General features: G+C 47.2%; 1 protein-coding gene across 1 annotated transcript in view; it reads right to left on the bottom strand.

Annotated features, from left to right (window-relative positions):
- The window catches only part of MRPL33 (mitochondrial ribosomal protein L33), a 51,342-nt gene extending 32,200 nt beyond the window's left edge, over positions 1-19,142 (bottom strand). The window contains exons 1-2 of the mRNA XM_086949488.1: positions 19,034-19,142; positions 17,452-17,470 (exon numbers count right to left, since the gene is read on the bottom strand). Of these exons, the coding sequence (XP_086805614.1) occupies positions 17,452-17,470; positions 19,034-19,055 (41 nt within the window). The 5' untranslated portion in view covers positions 19,056-19,142. The remainder of the gene's footprint in view (positions 1-17,451; positions 17,471-19,033) is intronic.
- Between the last annotated feature and the right edge of the window lie 1,100 nt (positions 19,143-20,242).

The raw sequence follows: 20,242 nt of genomic DNA, 5'->3' as shown, positions 1-20,242 counted from the left end.
TCATTATCAACGGCCACTGCACCTATTGAACAGGAGTACCTCTGCAATCAGGCAATAAGCATCAAGAATTGGCTTGAAGCTGCCAGTGATAGCATTGCCCCTTTTAAGAAAATCAAGATGAAGCGACTGGTTTTCAGACTACCTAAAATCAAAGAAACTAGCCTTAAGGCCAGCGGAACGTGGTTGGAGACGCAATTCTTCTTCAGATAAAACGGTCATTTATATAACTCAGCTCAAAGAATATAAAAATGCCACCCACCAGACCAAGGCAGCTTACTTTTCCGCAAAATTGTAAATTCGACTAACAAGTCTAAGGATATCTTCCCTGTAGTCGATGAGCTCGCTCAACCGAATAGAGTTATGGCGAAACCGGTTCCTCACAATCCTTATGCGACTCTTATATTATTGAGAAAATTGCCACAATCAAGGCTAGCATCCTTATCCCCTTCCCTTCCACGACCTCTCCTTTCATTTGCAAAAACCCGCTCCTACTTGACCAAATTCCTTTAATCTCAAGGTAAGAATTCCGTGCACTACGTTCCCCTACCGACTGCAGTCCGCCTCACATATTTCAGGAAGCTTTCCTGACTTGCCCAGACCCACCCCTTTCATTCCTGAACAATTCTTCAATTAGGCATTGTTCCAGACACCTTTAAAAGCGCCGAAATTGTGCCAATTTTGAAGATGCCCAGTTCTGACCGCTTGGCTCTTAACAATTACCGTCCCATTTCCCTATTGCCTTACTTAGGCAAACTTTTAAAAGCCCACGAGGCCAGCTGCCTTAGTTCATTCATTGAAAACTCCCACTTCCTTGACTCCCACCGCGCAGGATTTAGACCTGCACACTCAACGGAGTCAGTCATCCTTGCATTCATTGATGAACTCAGAAGGGGGGCTAACAAAGGTCTTACCCAAACTCTGGTACTCCTGGATCTGTCAGCTGCTTTTGACACAGTCGATCATGGTCTCCTGATCGACTGTGTCAGCAATGCCGGGAGCCCGATAAAGTTTGACTGCAAACTTGTTAGTGCATTCCCCTCAGGGGGCCGTAGGGTACTTTACTCTCCAGATCCTCGTATACTCTTGCCAAATACAAATATTTGGCTTAGGTGCCGCCATAGCAAGTAAAGTAGTCCAGAGGACAGTGTGATCTACTAGGTCGAAGGTGCTGCTCAGGTCAGCAAAACAGAGATATAATCTCCCACCTTTGGCACGAGTATACTTGCCTATAATAAAATCAAGATTCACACATTGCTCTACAGCCCCAAGGCCTTTCCTAAAACCAAACCGGAGAAAGTAGTGAGCAATCCCAAGCCCATTCTTCTAATCTTTTTAGCAGGACTTTGCTCATCACTTTCACCGATGAATCTAACAATGAAATAGGCCTGTAATTTTTGGGGTCTAGTTTATTATCCTTCTTGAAGATAGGGACTATAATAGATGTACCCCATGTAAGCAAAGTCATAATCTCCGCAGCCGTGTTAAAAACTATGGTTAAAATTGGCACTCATAAATCAGAATTACTCTTAAAAACATCTACAGGGACCCCATTTGGTCCTGGGACTTTACCCCCTTTGCTTTCCTTCAAAGCCCATGACACTTTTTCTGTTTTAATATCCAAAGCTAATGGAGAACGTATCAACTGTGCATTATTTCAATAGTCACCATTTCTACAATTAGGGGGCTAAAAATACAAGTGAAAAGAACAACACATGCATCATAGGTGACATGTGACAACAGTTCAGGGCAGGAGTTCTCCTTTAAAAAAAGGAGAATTAAAAGTGTCCCAAAACAGTTCACTATCTCCTGTGTCAGCCGCTTGGGACAATTTCAACCACGCTGCATCTTGTAGTGCTTTCTTCCTTACTAAAAGTACCTTTTTTGTTTAAATCTAAGAGATATAATCAGTGAGTTGTCTCGAGGTCGTTTACAAAGAGCCAGTTTCAAATCCCTGATGATAATGGCATATGCATGATTGAACCAGCCTTTGCATTTGGCAGGGCCTTTGTTATTGGGGCGGGTCAAAAGTGCATCTATATGGGTGGTTATGCCAGTAAAGTTATGGAGTATATATAGGGGTAACCACATCGTCTAGGAAACACATAATATAATTATAACCCTTCGTACAGATATACAAAAATTGGGTCTGATCCACTCCGTTCCACCTAATACGGGTGCCATTAGAACTAATTGGGACAATGTTAGTGACACAGCTAGGAGTAGTAACAATGGGCTTGCCCCAAAAGAATACTGGCAAAATTATACAGTTGTTGTCACTCAGACCGCGGCAAATGACTCGTGGTATGGCGCACCACTTACGTGCAATGGCAGACATTAGAATGCGGTCAATAACAGAAGAGGAATTCCTCCCTGTAAATGTTGGAATATAATCCCCATAACTGTCCCGGGTGTTTTCTAGTAGATGCAAATAAAATTTGGTAATCACAGAGTTTAACTGATTATCATAGTCATTGTGGGGAAAATGCCGGTAACCAATCCCAGCCTCGTCAATCACCCCACATGCACGTGTAGCAGAGTGTGGGCATGTAGGAGTGAAAACATTATTATAAAAATTAAGCAGAACAATATCCTGTCTTCCCCTAAAAGTTGCCACTGGATTCAAGCTAGCCAGGCTGATGAGGGCTGTTAGCCTGAAATCAGTCCCAGGATGCTTGTTTTCGGTCCAGGGAAGACATTGCTTGGCAGTTCAGTCTGGACTGTGCACATGAGGCACAGGGTCATGACTGATTTGCATATAGCTGTGTCTGAACTGGGGTGGCGACCTCTGGTAGGTCGCTCTCCTTCTCCTGCAGCTCCGCCGCAGCCTGCCTGCTGTTTCTCCTGCTCCTGCTCTTCAGGCGGCCCCTCCGCCATTTCGCCGCTGCTTCTTGCGCCGTCCCCTGATTTCCCGCCGCTGCTCCCCTGCGGCCCCGCCACCCCCCAGCTCCTCATTGGTCGCCCTCGTCCCCCCGCCTCCCAGCTGAGCCTCCCTCCCTTGCGCGTCATTTAAGGCAGCCGCTGCGAGGAGTAGGAGCGACCCTTGACCTCTGGTATGTCGCTCCCCTTCTCCTGCAGCTCCGCCGCAGCCTGCCTGCTGTTTCTCCTTCTCCTGCTCTTCAGGCGGCCCCTCCGCCATTTCGCCACTGCTTCTTGCTGCCGTCCCCTGATATCCCGCCGCTGCTCCCCTGCGGCCCGCCCCCCCCAGCTCCTCATTAGTCGCCCTCGTCCCCCCGCTGAGCCTCCCTCCATCACCTGCGCGTTAATAAATGGCGGCCGCTGCGAGGACGCGCACAGCGGGCGCGCCGCTGGCATGACAAAGGCAAGCCCATCTGCGCCCGTCCGCGCCTGGACCGCGCCCAGTGCCAGGACCCCTTGCATCCGTCGATGCCAGCCCACGCGACGGACTTACGACACCGCCACCCTCCACGCACTCAACGCCGGCCGAAACCCCGCCTGCTACAGAGCCATCCCGAAACGCACCCACGGACCCTTCACCTGCCAAGCCTGCAAATTCTCCTGCCGCCGAACCGGCACCGCTCCCGCCAAGCCAGGCTCCAGCAACAATCACCTCAAGTGCATCCTGCTCAACACCCGGTCCGTCCACAGACACGCCGTCGAACTCTGGAACCTCCTCGACACAACATCACCAGACGTCGCCTTCCTCACGGAAACCTGGATGAACGCCTCCTTAGCCCCCAACATCGCCATAGCCATCCCGGATGGCTACAAGATCACCCGGAGAGACCGCGTCAACCAAACCGGAGGAGGCATCGCCATCGTCCACACAAACACCATCCGAATCACGACCAACTTCGACGACCCCCTCACCGCCGCCGAGCACCTTCACTTCCAGATACGCACGGACCCCAAGACCACCCTCAGAGGCACTCTCATCTACAGACCACCGGGAAAACGCACACAATTCAGTGAAGCCATTGCAGACTTCATCAGCCAACACGCCCTTACCTGCTCGGACTACATCCTCCTAGGGGACCTCAACTTCCACCTGGAGAACAACAATGACAGCAACACCACCGCCCTGCTGGACAACCTCGGACTCAAGCAACTGGTGAACACCCCCACCCACTACGCCGGCCACACGCTAGACCCCATCTTCTCAGCCAGTAAGCACATCGCCTTCAGCCACTCCACCGGACTACACTGGACAGATCACAGCTGCAGCTGCACTTCAACTTCAGGAGAACCACGACCCACCACCATCCGCAACAGGTTCCTCGCAGAAGCTGGAGCAAGATCACCGCCGACCAACTCACCTCCTCCCTCAGCCAGAACCCTCCCACCAACACGAGGGACCCCAACGAAGCAGCCCACAACCTCACACAGTGGCTCACCAACTGTGCAGACTACCTCGCACCACTGAAGAACCATCCCATCAGACTCGGCAGCAAGAAAGCCTCATGGTTCACCAACGACCTCAAAAACTCCAAGAAAACCTGCCGCACGCTAGAGAAAGCCTGGCGCCACGACCAGACAACAGAAAACATGACAGCCCTCAAGAACGCCACCCACAAACACCACCAGCTGATCCGCACCACCAAAAGGACAACATTCAAAGAATGTCTGGACAACAACACCCACAACAGCAAGGAACTCTTCAGCATCGTTAAAGAGTTCTCCAACCCCAGCGCCTGCAACAACGACATCACACCCTCGCAAGACCTCTGCGACTCACTCGCCTCGTTCTTCCACCGCAAGATCGCCGACATACACAACAGCTTCGGCGCACAGACCACGCACCCGACCACCGAACCAGCACCCCCCACAACCACCCTGTGCACCTGGACCCTGGTCAGCACCGAAGACATCACCCGCATGATGAACCCCATCCACTCCAGCTCCCCAACCGACCCCTGCCCACACCACATCTTCAACAAAGTCGACTCCATCATCGCACCCCAACTCCGGCACATAATCAACAACTCCTTTGCATCCGCCACCTTCCCGGAGAGCTGGAAACATGCCGAGCTCAGCGCCCTCCTGAAGAAACCCATTGCAGACCCCACGGACCTCAAGAACTTCCGCCCCATCTCGCTCCTCCCTTTTCCTGCCAAAGTCATCGAGAAGACCGTCAACAAACAACTCTCCGCCTTCCTCGAGTCTAACGGATCCCTCGACCCCTCGCAGTCCGGCTTCCGAGCAAACCACAGCACCGAGACCGCCCTCATCGCAGCCACCGACGACATCAGGTCCCTGCTCGACAAAGGGGAAACAGCTGCCCTCATCCTCCTGGACCTCTCAGCAGAATTCGACACCGTATGCCACCGCACACTAATACAGCGCCTCAGCAACACTGGAATCCAAGGGAAGGCCCTGAAATGGATCATCTTGTTCCTCGCCGGAAGAACCCAGAGAGTCCGCCTCCCCCCTACCGATCCGCGGCCACCGAAGTCATCTGCGGCGTGCCGCAAGGATTCTCGCTCAGCCCCACCCTCTTCAATGTCTACATGAGCCCCCTTGCAGCCATCGCACGCCAACACAACCTAAACATCATCTCATACGCCGACGACACCCAGCTAATCCTCTCCCTCTCCAACGACCCCGCCACCACCAGAACAAGCCTCCTCAAAGGAATGAAAGACGTCGCGGAATGGATGAAGCTCAGCCGTTTGAAACTGAACTCGGACAAGACGGAAGTCCTCATCCTAGGACCATCCCCCTCTGCCTGGGACGACTCCTTGTGGCCCTCGGCACCGCCCCCAAGCCAACTGACCACGCACGCCACCTGGGTTTCATCCTGGACTCCTCCCTCACAATGACCAAGCAAGTCAACGCAGTCTCGTCATCCTGTTTCAACACCCTGCGCATGCTCCGAAAGCTCTTCCGGTGGCTCCCCACCGAAACCAGGAAGACGGTCACCCAGGCCCTTGTCACCAGCCGACTGGACTACGGGAACACACTCCAGCGCATACAGAACGCTTCTGCACGACTCATCCTGGACATCCCCCGTCACAGCCACATCTCTGCCCATCTGAGAGACCTGCACTGGCTACCCGTCAGCAAGAGGATCACGTTTAGACTCCTCACCCACGCACACAAGGCTCTCCACGACATGGGCCCCAAAAACCTCAACACCTGACTCACATTCTACACACCCACCAGCCAGCTCCGATCCGCCAGCCTCGCCCTCGCCACCGTACCATGTATTCGCAGAACCACCGCCGGAGAAAGATCCTTCTCCTACCTGGTGGCCAAGACTTGGAACTCCCTCCCCACCCACCTACGGCTGACCCAGGACCATCTCTCCTTCAGGAAACAACTCAAGACCTGGCTGTTCGAGCAGTAGCGACTCCCCACCTCCACCCAGCGCCTTGAGACCCTAGCGGGTGAGTAGCGCGCTATACAAATCTGCTAATTGACTGATTGAAGTGAGCCAAAGAACGATGATGTATTCAACCCAGATATGTGACTGGGGGCGAGTGTCTGAAAAGTTTCAGCGCTCCGTCCATCATCTCCTTGTGTTTGCTTTGTTCGCCCTAAATTGTCATGGTAAGCCCAGACGTGGGTTCCTTTCTCACCTTGCCACTGGATTCAAGCTAGCCTTGCTGATGAGGGCTGTTAGCCCGGTCCCATAATGCTTATTTCTGGTCCAGGGAAGACATGGCTTGGCAGTTTGGTCTGGACTGTTCCTGTGAGGCACAGGGTCAAGACTGATTTGCATATAGCTGTGTCTGAACTGGAGTGGCGAAGTGAGCTAAAGAACGATGGTGCTCCGTCCATCATCGCCTTGTGTTTGCCCTAAGTTGGCAGGGTATTCCCAGACGTGGGTCCCTTGCTCACTTTGCCACTGGACTCAAGCTAGCCTAGCTGATGAGGGCTGTTAGCCTGAAACCTGTCCCAGGATGCCTGTTTCCTGTCCAGGGAAGACATGGCTTGGCAGTTTGGTCTGGACTGTTCCCATGAGGCACAGGGTCAAGACTGATTTGCATATAGCTGTGTCTGAACTGGAGTGGCGAAGTGAGCTAAATAACGATGATGGATTCAACCCAGATCTGTGACTGGGGATGAGTGTCTAAAAAGTTTCAGAGCTCCGTCCATCATCTCCTTGTATTTGCTTTCCCCTAAAAGTTAGCCATACAATTAGTAAATGGGGGCCAATTATTATTTTCCTCTTTAAGTTTACCGGGAGCATGTTAGAGATAAAAACCATAAGCTCTCCCCGCTATAGATGGCTCGGCCCCCAACATTTATAATCATACAAAAGGAACCCTTTGAACATGTCTCAGATAACAGTAAAGAACCAGAGTTATCACCACTGACTGATTTTTTTTTACAGAGGAACAGGTAAAAAGGCATGCACCTATGACGAGAGCCATATTGCCACCATTGACATCCATGACACACTCTTGGTTAAGATGGTGTTATTCACTCTAACCCAGATTGACGGTACAGTTTAGATAATCTCTCCTTGACATGGAAGCACAGCTTTGATATTCACCAAAATATAAAGCACAGAAAGCAATTTCAGTGGGCTTGCAGGATTGTGAAGCTCATGGGGAGGGAGGGTGGAGCAGGCCTGTTGAGATACGAACATGGTCATAGCAGGAGAGCCTCACAAAGCCATGCAAAGGACACTTGCTGGGCAGATTCATGATTACTCTCTAGCCTTTCAATTTCTCTGTTTTAAATTTGTAAAACATTTAAGTACTACAATTAGCTCAAGTGGTTGACCAATATTTGATTACCTTTTCATATGTTACTTTTAGGTGGACAAGTCACCACAGATGTACTATTAGAAGCTATGCAATATGTAAGCCCTCTGTTCGGTCTTAGAATTTAACTTATGTGAAATTCCAGGTAAAATAAGGGGCATACACATGTGACATCTACTATTAGGTGGAATGTTCTACAGTGAGATAGGCATATGATTAGTGATGCCAAGTCTTATAAGTGACCTGGCATCACTAATGAAGAGAAGAGGTGTGCTAGGACATGTTTTAGAATGTGATATTTATTTACACAAATTCCATAAGTCTTAACCTATTTTACTTACCTATTTTTTTATATTTTTGAAATGTTTTAATTGAGTTTTACAACATGGGTTATACAATCAACAAATCGTGCCATTCGACACACCGTATTGAATAAGTACACATATCAATTAGCGCCAAAGGAAGGAATCTTGACAATTGCATGAGGTGCCTGGTCAGAAAATATCCCCTATTCAGATGCTTGAAACAGCGAAACATATGTAGATGTGTCCGGTGTGTAGGTGCAGGATGGAACACGGGGAGACGGTAGCAATAGAGGGGTAGCGGCAGGAACAGTCTAGTGGCGGAACAGCTCATTAGTGTAGGTAATTGATCTGAGCAGGGGCTACAATGGTGTGTGGGGGTATTATTCCTGGGCCACAGTGTGCTTGGGCTGAGGGCCTTCAAGGGGGCTCTCCAGTCTACTGAGAAGGGTGCCTAACGCTGGGGGGGATGAGGCTGAGGTGGTGCTGTTTGATAGGGTTGATCCGGGCACAATATGAAGTGTTAACCAGTGTCATTCATGGAGGAGTAGGTAGTCTTCCCCACGTGCTGCAGAAAGTGGGTGAGAAGGGTAGCCTCCTCAGGGGAAATAGGTCACTTCTGCAAGTGGCAATTCTCCTCGTAGCGGAGTGCCTCCTACTCCGTATCATTCCGTGCAAAGCCACCACCGGGGGCGCCACCGTGGATCTCCAGTGCAGCACAAGTGCACGTTTGCCCTGGAGAAGTGCCAGAGCTGCAAAGTGTAAACGCACCCTATGCTGCTTCCTACGTTTAAAAATACCTGGGGCAAATGCTTACCATGCATGGACATTAGGTAGTTCTGTGACCTCCTGTAGTGTGATGCCATTGCCAGTATCCCTTCAGGGTCGGGTGAGACCACAGCATATGCTTTAGATCTGCGTTTGGCAACGCAGGCAGCAGAGTTGTGCCTCGAGGAAGAAACAATTTAATTGTGCAGGGGTCAGGTAGGTCCGGTGGTGCATAAATAAATGTATATTTTTAGAGTGGGCATGTTCGAGAGACAAGCTCGGGGAATTCCAATGCTGTTCCCATTCTTTGTCATTCAGTGTCCTCCCAATGTCATTCTCCCACTTGTTCCACAGCGCTGCAAGGGGGGTTCCAGTGAGTTCACGGATGGCCGTGTATATCCAGGTTATCAGGTGGCACCCCTCTCCCATGGTAAGTATAGTATGCAGCACTGGGTGTACGACTGGCTCAATCTCGTGCGCCCCAAAGGATCTGCAAGGTGTATTGAAATTTTCTGTGGATGAAGATTTGCCCTGGTGGGAGGCAGTGGTCTATGGTAAGTAGTTGGAAAATGGAGGCGTCCGATAATGGTAAACAGATATTGTTGTCTCCAGGTGTGTAGTTCCCAGGATGTGCTGAACCCCAGGAAGTGGGGGAGACCTTTCAGAGGGAGTGCCAGAGCATACGCAGGAGTGCCATGCGTGAGACGATGTTATCGGATCATACAGGTGCGGGCTACAGACAACTGCAAGGGTGAGGGGTACGGGGGAAAGATCTTGGGGACAGGGGCAGAGGGCCTGGTCCACGGCTTGTGTCTCCCATGTAGCGCCCAGCTGTACAACAGGACAGCCACTGTAATTAAGCCGCTAGACAATACACTTCTAAGGAGATGGCACTCAGTACTCCTCTGTCCACCGGCAGTTTTAATTTTTTCAGGGCAATCTGGAGGCGTTTTTCAGCCCATATAGCGAATCTCACCCCCACACCAATGGAGTTGCGAGTCGCAAAAACGTATCTCCTGTGATGGCTGGTCAGAGCAGAGCGGGAAGACGGACTATCTCGCCCAGTTCACATGGAGCCTTGTAGCTCTAGAGAATTCAGTCAGTTAATCATGCAATGAGAAAAGGTGAGACACTATGTCCTGTAGGTATAAAAGTAAATTGTCTGCATACAGGGGCTCTTTTACTTAACTCTTATTGCGCATTTGTTTGGAACATGTAGAAAAGGGAGCAAAACCGTCTAAAATACTAAATTATCAGCAGGGTTTAAAATCAACAAAGAAAATGTACTTTTGATTAAGTGATAGAAGTTAGTTATGGGACTTTTGATTAAGTAATAAGTTGGTTATTAGGGCAGAGGGTAATTAATGAGAAGAAGGGATCTCAGAATGGACGCTGGTACACAGTAATTAGGCTAGGCAGATTAAATCTGAATTAGAGAATGGCAGTAATGGTAATCCTTCAGCAGTCAAACATCCCTATAAAGGATTGTCGCCCTATCGCATGTTGGGCTGGTGAAGAAACCTACGTCTCCGCTATCAGGGCACCAAGGTGCCCTGGATACTTCACATGAAATGATGGAAGAGTAACCTCCAAATCTAGGGTGACCAATTCATCGCCATGCCAAGTAATGAAAGACCACTTTAAAGGTTTGGCAAACGTCCATGGAAATTAAAGCTCGGTCTGCCTTAAATGCTGGGAAATACCCTCCATCTTATTAGAGAAGCAAAATATGTGGCCACTGTTAGTGTACCTCACTTTAGGGGGTGAATTCCCAGTGTCCGTGTGAATGGTGGAAATTGAATCTTACAACATTAGCACTGGAAGAATATCCCCTCTTCACGTTGCTCCTCCCGTAGCAGAAAATTCAACATTTTGAAGAATTCTTCAGGACATCACAGCAAATAAACAACAGGCAAGCATATCTCTAGCCAATCACAGGACAGCGTATTTTACTGAAGCCCAATCAACAACAAGAGCTCTCTTAGATAATCTAATGACAAGAGTTTCTGCAACCAATCTTAGGTCGTCACATCACACTTTCCCACTACAAACGTAATATGTTTCTTCCTAAACAAATGGTTGCGAGCACTTCACCAATACTCCACTCTGCTCACATTAATTACAGGATAGAAGATGCCTTCTAATTAAGAAATAATGGACAAGAACTTCAGTTGCCTATAACAGACTACAGGAAAATTCTACATTGGAATGGTCCATCACACACAGAAAGAACAAAAATGTAGGCACCACTCCCTCGGCAGAGTACGCCAATTCCTGCGCCAATAAGACGGCAGCTTGCGGAGGCACAGGCAAAAGCCTATAAATCTTGAATGATATTTACAATCAAACAATGGCTGTTGAAATTGGGTCATCAATAACGTGAATTCATGCTAACAACCGAAAGTGGCTGCTATTGTTCTCCTCTATGTATACATTGTATAAGCTTTCTGACTCAGTCAAATTACTCTGAGTACAGACAAATCTGATTGTGGCAACAACAACAAGCATTTACAATGCAATGGTTTCGCCTTTGGAAAAGTTAGAGCTATTGGCATTGTAAATGACAAATTTTGTATTTATGTGTTGCTTTTGAAAACAGATAAATAAATGGCATTGTCATTTACATTACCATTAGCTTAATCTCTCGCAAATGTGAGACCTATTGTACCCTACGGACGAGCTCAGCAGACAGCAATTACTAACACACACAAACACACCCAGAGCCACACACACACACACCCAGAGCCACACACACACACACACACACACACAGAGCCACACACACACACCCAGAGCCACACACACACCCAGAGCTACACACACACCCAGTTCCCACGTTTCACGTCTCTACCAGGACAGGTCCCACCAACAGGGTCTATACCCCAAAAGCTTTACTGTCATCTTTCTGATATCGACAAAATGGGTGCCAAACAGAAGGTGGGTGGAATTAATTTATGTAAGCATTTGGAGACAAGTCAGCCTGCACTATGAGTCATTGTGCGCTCCAGCAGCTTCTTAATTCCTGTTTCAAGTCCCCTCTCAACCACGAGGGCCCTAATGCTCATAACACCAAGACACTACACACATTTGGGCTCAATTGGTGGTAAAAGCTCCGAGTGTCACAATCTTGGCCCAGTAACTTCTGTCTGCCATGGCCTTCTGAATTAAAAAGCCCCCACATACACCCTCACTTTATTGAATTCAAGTGCATGTCATCAGAGCTTTCAGGTAAACCACTGCCAAGAGAAAGATTTAAACGAGATACATGGGCACACGTTTACATCTCAAAGCATTCTGGGATTTGCAGTCTTTTTCTTCCTGTGCGCGGACTGTTTAAGCAATCCATAATTTTTTGACAATGCTAAACTAGAAACTAGGTCACTTGAGCATTAGGTAAGGCCATCAGCGCCCTGTCAGCAGATGGGATGTGGCGCGAGGAAGGAGATGAATGGGCAAGAAGGCGCAACATGCAGAGGGACACTTAGCTGGACTGGGAGATTAGTCCAAATACACCCACAGGCAACACACCTTCAAAGGATCGCAACATCAGCACTTTTCTAAAGCGGCAGCTGCAGGGGAAACTTTGCTGAGGTGCACACTCATTACCAGGGCCCTCGGACGTAGCCCAGAAAATAATCAGCAGGTTCCTATTTGGAAGAAAACACTCCTGCTTACAAAACAAAACCACCTGCAACCCCCCCAGGCCACTTTGCTGAGGACTGGCAACCGGCTCCTTAGTGCGAGGCGAAACAGGGCCGTGCGCCTGCAGCCTTGATGTCCACTAACATGGGCTCGGGCAAACCAGGGATGGGGCTCTCTCTGCCCGGACACACACAGGAACAAGCTCGCACTCCACAGCACAGGCAAGCACACAGGGGCACAGTGACTATTCGGCACGCATACACCAGGGACGGGGTCTCTCTGCCTGGACACACACAGCAACATGCTCGCACACCAGCACATACAAGCACACAGGGGCACAATGTACTCTTCAACACGCATAAACCGGAGACTAGGCTCTCTCTGCTCTGGACACAAGCAACAACATTCCCGCATACCACGGCACATGCAAGCACACAGGGGCACAGTGCACACAGGGGCACAGTGCACTATTCGGCATGCATAAACCAGGGACTTAACGGGCTCTTTCTGTATCGGACACACAAAGCAACATGAGTCGAACGGGGACAGGGACAGCGGGAGGGGGGGCGGGAACGGGCACACGGACAGCGGGAGGGCGGCGGGTTAACGGGCACACAGACAGCGGGAGGGGGCAGGGGGGGCAAGGGAAACTAATAAAGACAAACAGAAAGCAATACATTGAAGAAAGGCGAGAGAAGAAAACAAATGAAATGAAAATACCATGGACAGGGGCGCCGGAGGGGGGAGCGGAACACGGGAGGTGCTGGAGGACAACGAGGCTCATGGCGTTCGGGCACAGAGGGGGAGACCACACCTCCGGCATCATGGAGACATCGTCGGGGGCTGCCGAAGCCAAACAAGAGAAAAGGGTCCGAGCTGCGGAGCTTCCCAAGTAAGCTACTGCCCGGCCGCCATCTTCGGAGGAGTGGAAAAAAAAACCACCCGCCCACCGCCGCAATGACGTTCTACAAGGGGCGGAGAGGGAAAAAAAAAAATAATTAAAAAAAAAAAATAAAAAAAAAAAAAAAACCATTTAAAAAAAATCGCCGGAACGCCCACAAATCGCCTCGCACAATGACGGACAGATCTCTCTTCCAATGGCTAGCCTCCATTTATGGAGCTAGCCAATGGAAGAGAGGCGGAACTAAGGTCATACTGTTCTAACAAAAGATTTCGCCTGCGCAAAACGCTGCTGCGCAGCTGTTCGCCAGGCGAAACCTAAAAATCAGAAAAGCTGGAGGAACTGAAAAATCTGGGTATAATAACATCCAAGAAATAAGTAGATAAAAAAAACAGTTACAATGACAGACCAAAAGGTCTGCAAGCTAATTGAGGTGGTCATTAAATTAATGGTGTTAAAACAGCAACACCAAGATAGTCTGATTGGGATCAAAGAAGACGTTCTGTTTTTGAACTCATCTGGAATTTTCTGCGAGGTCCACTCACACATATTTAATCTTATACATTTCTACATGGCCTGCTAACTTTTCACCCATCATTCTTCTGCGATGATTTTTATGGAAAGGAAAACACGCAAAATTGCAATGAAGAAACTCCAGCACCCCAAAGCAAAGCAAGGTGTTGATTTCTAAAGCGCAGTGTCTATTAAGGCACAGTCAGATTGGCAAACTACACTGCACAAACCTGCAGGCCCTCATGGATCACGCTCAAGGCCTATTACTGACCCTCCTATTGATGATAGCCTCACCCGACAAGTGCATAGGAGAATACAACCTTATCCCTATCTCCACTGAGTAATAAAGAAGTACAGCAACAGTGCTAATAAAGGTGAAAAGGCTCTGCAAATCTTTATGGTTTAATAGCAAACTCAAGATAGCCACACAACATCCATTTTGGAACGGGTACAAGAGTACATGCATTTTCACCATAACAGCTCTTCAAAGGGGATGCACTCATAACTCAACAGGTTTTTAATTCTCAGTTTAATTTGACTGACAAAAACGTGTGTGCCCTAATCCCAACAGCTTTTTTCTTATTACATTGACCTTAATTTAGAAGGAAACCTCCCAACATATTGTAGCATGTATGAACCACTCACTATCCAAGCCAGAACCAAAATCCACAACCATAAAGGAATATTAAGAACACTAACACATCTTGGACTATTGGACTCATGACTAACCTTATTCTATACACTCAGGACAGAGCAAATACAAAACAAATTGTAAAAACTCAGTCGATGCACCAAATATGCCTATGTAATGCAATCAATTTAATTAATTCTTTATACAGAACTATGGTCACTGAATAAACTTTACAAAACCATATTCCGGAAACACAACCGCCGATGTTGATGCAGTTAAAGCAATCTTACAATTGAGCCCATGTTGGTCTTTTGCCAGTAAATAATTATCTATTGGTATAAAGTCTCATCAGAAATCATCAACATTATTGTCCCAGAATCCAACCTATCACTAAATGAGCTGAATCTACAAACTTTCAGAACAAATTAAAAGATTGCCAGCAAAAGAATCAGAAGATTAGATGGTCATTACAAGAGCTTTCCATAAAACATTATGACCAGGTGGAAGCTTGAGGTCCAGCCATCTACTGCCAAATCTACGATCACTATAAATCAAAAGCAAGATTGACTATTACGAACAACCATGATCGAAGTCTGACTCATAGTAGACCCAGTTAGTCAATTATATGAATATATGTTAGAAACAAAAGAAATGACATTGCCAGTCACTTTGGGAGAGATGCATAAAAACAGAAACTGCCCTCATGTTTCAAACCCTCACCAAGAATTATATCATTTTTTATTAACTTTTCTCTTCATCACCATAGCCAGTTCACACTTTTGCCAGTCACATATTCTCTGACATTCTTGTCTCTACTTTGCCTTTCCCTTTACTCCAGTACATCCCAAGCATGAACTCTCACCTCATATTTAAATCTGTAGCTCCCAGCCATATAACAATAACAGTATATTTCGGCCAACTCTTTGCCCACCTTTTCGGATAATATCTTTGACGAAAAGCGTTGACTCTTCTATCTATACTGCTATTTTTGTTGTTGTCAGGTCTTCTGTATGTGTCTGGAGAGCATGTGCCCCATCCTTGGATTTATCACAGCAAGTTGTAGCTTTTTGACCCCCTCCTCAGCAGGACGATCATGCACATGAGCTTAAGGTAGTTTTTTTTTACCAGGACTGAAGCGCTAGATGAAAATCTGAGGTCTGGAGGGGCACACCATGTGCACCCTCAATATCAAGCATAACTACAATCAGCTCCCATGGTTATAGAGAGCTGATCATGGGGGCAGGTGCCAGGGAGAGTTGGCTACTAACCTCTCCCAACAACACAGGTGAAGTGAATTGCAGGGCTCCTCCACGACATTAAAGAGATCTTTTGTAGAGGGCCAGCCTTGTGGGTGTTGGGGAGAGGGGACAGAAGACCTCTTTGAAGCGAAGGGAGTTTCCTCTGGCCTTTCCCGTCTCATTGTTCACTTGAACTGTTACTCCCCACACGTTAAGAAGTAATTAAGTGGGGCAGCTTCCCTTTCTTTTGTACCGTTGTTTTGTGTCTCTCCTGACAGAACATTCTAGGATACACCCCACCCTACTGCTCACACTTCAAAGTGATAAAGACCTTGGCTGGACCAATCTATGCAGAACAAGTAAAAGAGACACAACCGCTCCGAAGTTGCCTCAGAAGTGACTGTTGGAACACATAATTAGTATTTGCAGCTGTATAAAGATGGTGTTGAAACTTCTAGACGGTGTACCAAGATTTCTTCACCAGACACCAGTGGTGACTGAGTAACTCTCTTCTGCTCCAGGATTTCCACTGCTCAATACCCTTGCAAGTTTGGAACTAAAGCCTGGGAAAGTTCGACAAGATTGCCAAGAAGGGTTACACCAATCACGCTTTGAGGGAGAGAACTGACCAATTGCTCAGGAGTAGAACTGGAAGTGATACAAAATGAGGAAGACATTGCTCACATGGACAGGGTTGTGAAGGAACCAAGGCACGACAACCCAAAGACGCCCACTATTGCATCAACAAAGGATCTGTTCTGTGAGGTACAGAAATATTGAAGTTACCCCACAATGTGAGCAGATCTGTGTAGATGGAGGGCACTAAGAAATTTGTGTCGGATAGAGTTTTGTTGCAGAACTAAGCAGTAAGAAGCCATGCAGGCTAGATTGCAGTCCAAAGTCATCACAAAAAGAATTAGGAGTACAGGAAGAAAGCCACATTGACTAAGAAGATTGCATCCACACCCAAGTACACATCAAGCCCACAAAGTGTAAACACCTAGCTTGTTTGGACCCAAGGAAAAAACAAAATCGCAAGATCTGAAAGCTACATGTACAATAACTCTATTGCAGCCTCAAATTGATGCTGGGGCTGCCGCTGCACACTTCACACCATTTCCAAATACACTACATGCGCACTAGTTAGCAGGGCTAGGGTAGGATCCGCACTCTTCGGACTCTTGTGAAACGTGGTGCACAGGAACGCAGGTACAAGGGAGTTGCATAAGGTGACTCTCCATTAGTTACAGAAAGGTTTGAGTATTAATCTGTATATTTATTGTTTCTGGAATTATGTAAAATTATTTGAATTAAGCGAATGAATGAATGAATGTGCGACTTTTACAGCGCGAAAGATTTTTTTAAAAAATATCGTTAGCTGAATATTAAATTATTAACTGATAATTGCAGTTTATGGAGTTCGTAATCCCCATCTCCTACCTCAGTGCGTAAGCCCTGGACTGCTCAACTTTGCGACTGTGAGGGTCAGGTGCTAAACTGATGCACTTAATGCTCAGTATTGGCTCAGTCGTAAGGCTAAACCCCAGGCCAATACTGGAAAAAATCTCTTATTGTCACAGTCTGAACCCATTAAGCCCCGACTTCACTGCCCACAGCTGTCTGGAAATGGCACAAGAGGCTATAGAGAAACACAGTGGGTCACAGTTCCACCGCTGCAAAATGAAAAAACGTTACTGAAAACGACATGCAATGCACTCTGCTCTTTCACCCAAATGTATGTACCAATCCATCATCTTTAGTCTACACATATTAAAAACATACTTACTTTGATTTGGCCTTGGCAACTGTTTTTCCAGGTGCATAGAAGATAAAGAAAAGAGGTTATTTCACAATCTTTTATGAACAGCATACTGCAAATACATATCCGCATACACAAGTAACAGGAATAGGTTTGTGCATCTATAGCAACCATTAGTTCCAGCAGTCATTAAGTTTGAGATCATAATGGCTGGCTGTGGCTACGAGGATGTGGGCAGTCGTTCTTGAGAGAAAAAAAGCCTGAGAGAGGTCTAAGATTTTTAATACGTACACAGCAAGAATATTGCTGGAATATTACACCCACCTGCTTTTTTAAAAATCTCTCTTCATCCTTCAAGAACCACTGCTGCATCTTCAGGATCTGACCCTGACTTACCTACACAACCATTTAATGTGAAACATGTTGAATCTTTAGTATCTTCTCAAGCACCTTCATCTCTCAGTTACCCCTATGTCAACCCCCTTCTCCTTTCTGGAATGTTCCTCTCTATTTTACTATTTGTTTTTTCATTTGAAACCTGCCTTTTTGGTAACCATTAACTCTGTTAACATTAAGGTTATTTTTGTTGGCAGGCCCTTCTTTATCTTGTTTGCCATGTAATTCCTTAATTCGCTTCCAAACATTTGGCTGAAGAAATGCTTTTTTCAGTATTCATTCATGCTAAATCCCTTTGAAAGAATAAGGCACCCAAGTACACTGGCTGATGTGCCGGATTTTGCATCTGATTGTACAAGAGAAAGCGCCATGCAGGCATCGTGGTTAAGGAACAGAGATCGCCACGCTAATATGACATTTGTTGTTTTCTTTGTTGGCCCTAGTAGAAAGGCATATAGAAAATATTGCATAAATAATGCAGATAGCTTCTAAATTACTTATGTTTTAGGTCTGAAAAAGTTAAAATTGCCATTGTCTCAGCCACTGAAGGTAACTACTTTGCGTGCGGTTGTTCCACTTATTATGGAACAGAAAGCTGTCACTCACAGTGACGTTAGCCAATGGCTGAAGTGGAATGGCCAAAACCTGCCCCATGCTGTAGAAGGCAGAAGAAAATGTGAATAGGACAACAAACGACCAAAAAGAGAGAACAAGGTTTGCTGGAATTCCATATAAGTATATAATAAATATAAGTTTACTATAATTAAAATGTCATGGCTAATGCCAAAGGTAAAATTTGAAAACCACAAGGAGAATCCTGCTTGGGGGTTAGGGCACCTGAATAAAGTGCGCACCAACGAGTACCACCCTCCTGTGATAACATCCAATGTAAAAGAGACAGAGTCGTGTGTCGAGAGGTTTGCAGTCATTTCTAGCACCTCTGTGACGTGCACCCTGCCTCTAACGGCTGCTACACAGGACACAGGCGGTGCACTGCGAGGACTGCCAGTAAATTCACTTTCAGACCACTCCTGCTCCCCAAACCCCCTTAGAGGACCCGAGCCCCACAGAATCTGTCACACATACAAACTGGAGCTACCGCTTTAAATATAACCCTCCAGACCGCCTGACACGAAGGATGCGTCCCACTGAGAGCCTGTCATTGAGGGTGCCTTTCCGGTGACCCTGATTCTACCCTTCTGCCATCACTTACAGTTCACGCCGGTAAGAAACATGCCTCACTCTTCTCCTTACTCCTCACGGTCACTGCACACCAAGACAACTACTTCCGGGTCAAAGGACAGCGTTGGCAGAGACAGCACATGTACTGAGGAAAGAACGTTCTTTCCCGTCACAACCGTCCGAGAAAGCGCATGCGCAATGCAATGCACCGCTGTCACTGTAGCGTACAGCATTACGGGACTCAAGAGCTTCAACATGGGATGGGGTCTGGGAACGGGACGAGGGAAGGAAACAAGTCTTGGGGGTCGAGGTGCTCCGTGATGATGGGCTGATGAGTGGTAAATGAGCGGGATTCTAGGAAACATATAAAGGCGGAGTTGAAAAGAGCATCGGGGAAGTCAGATGCCTGAACGGTCTCGTGTATAAAGATGAGGGGCAGGACGAAATGGGTCTCAGGAGGTGCAGGCCTGGGGTGCTGTCAGCTGCACCCCATTTAAAATCCACACCATTCCCTGCGTGTGGCACTGTGCCCAAATGGTCTGGTGCAGCAAATACCTTTAGACACATTGCTAAAAAGATTCATCTTTCTAAGCAGTGATCGCATTTCTCTGAATTCAAAGTATAGTTTGTCATTGTTATTCCAATTTAAATGTGCCCATGGTTCAGAGCCTGCACACCAACAATGTGTAAAGTGTCTGGTGAGAGAGGTCAACATTGGGTTACATGGGCCAGGGTGACTATGATAGAGCGCGCAGTTCACCCGGGTCACCGAGGTTACCAATTTCTTACACGCACTGGGCCCTGGCGTGCATTTTAATACAACAATGACATTTGGGTGAACCGGGTGTGATTTATTTTTCTCCTCCTGCACGCTTCTATGAGCAATTAAGGTTTGGCTACACACCTCTGCTTACCATGTACCTGACTTACCACAGGCACAATACTTATGACAGATCTGGAGCTATCGGGGAACAGTAGACAGGGGACCTAGAAAAATACCCTTTATAAAATCAGTACATACTTATCCACAATTTCTGTAAAATGACCACAGACACCTGATGATGTTAAAAGGTTTTATATAGAAGTTCAAAGAAAATATGCCAAGGCAATAAGCGATATGCAGAGTAACACGTCAATCATTAAGATCAAAAACACTATGTAACTATGAATTAATACTAGGACCATTTGAGTATATGGGAAGACTAAAGGTAGGAATTTAGAACAGAACTAGTCACTGCAA

The sequence above is a fragment of the Lissotriton vulgaris genome, unplaced genomic scaffold, assembly GCF_964263255.1.
Source record: "Lissotriton vulgaris unplaced genomic scaffold, aLisVul1.2 SCAFFOLD_1000, whole genome shotgun sequence".
Taxonomy (NCBI): domain Eukaryota; kingdom Metazoa; phylum Chordata; class Amphibia; order Caudata; family Salamandridae; genus Lissotriton; species Lissotriton vulgaris.
The sequence above is the reverse complement of the archived record's forward strand: the minus strand, read 5'-3'. Positions and strand labels throughout refer to the sequence as shown.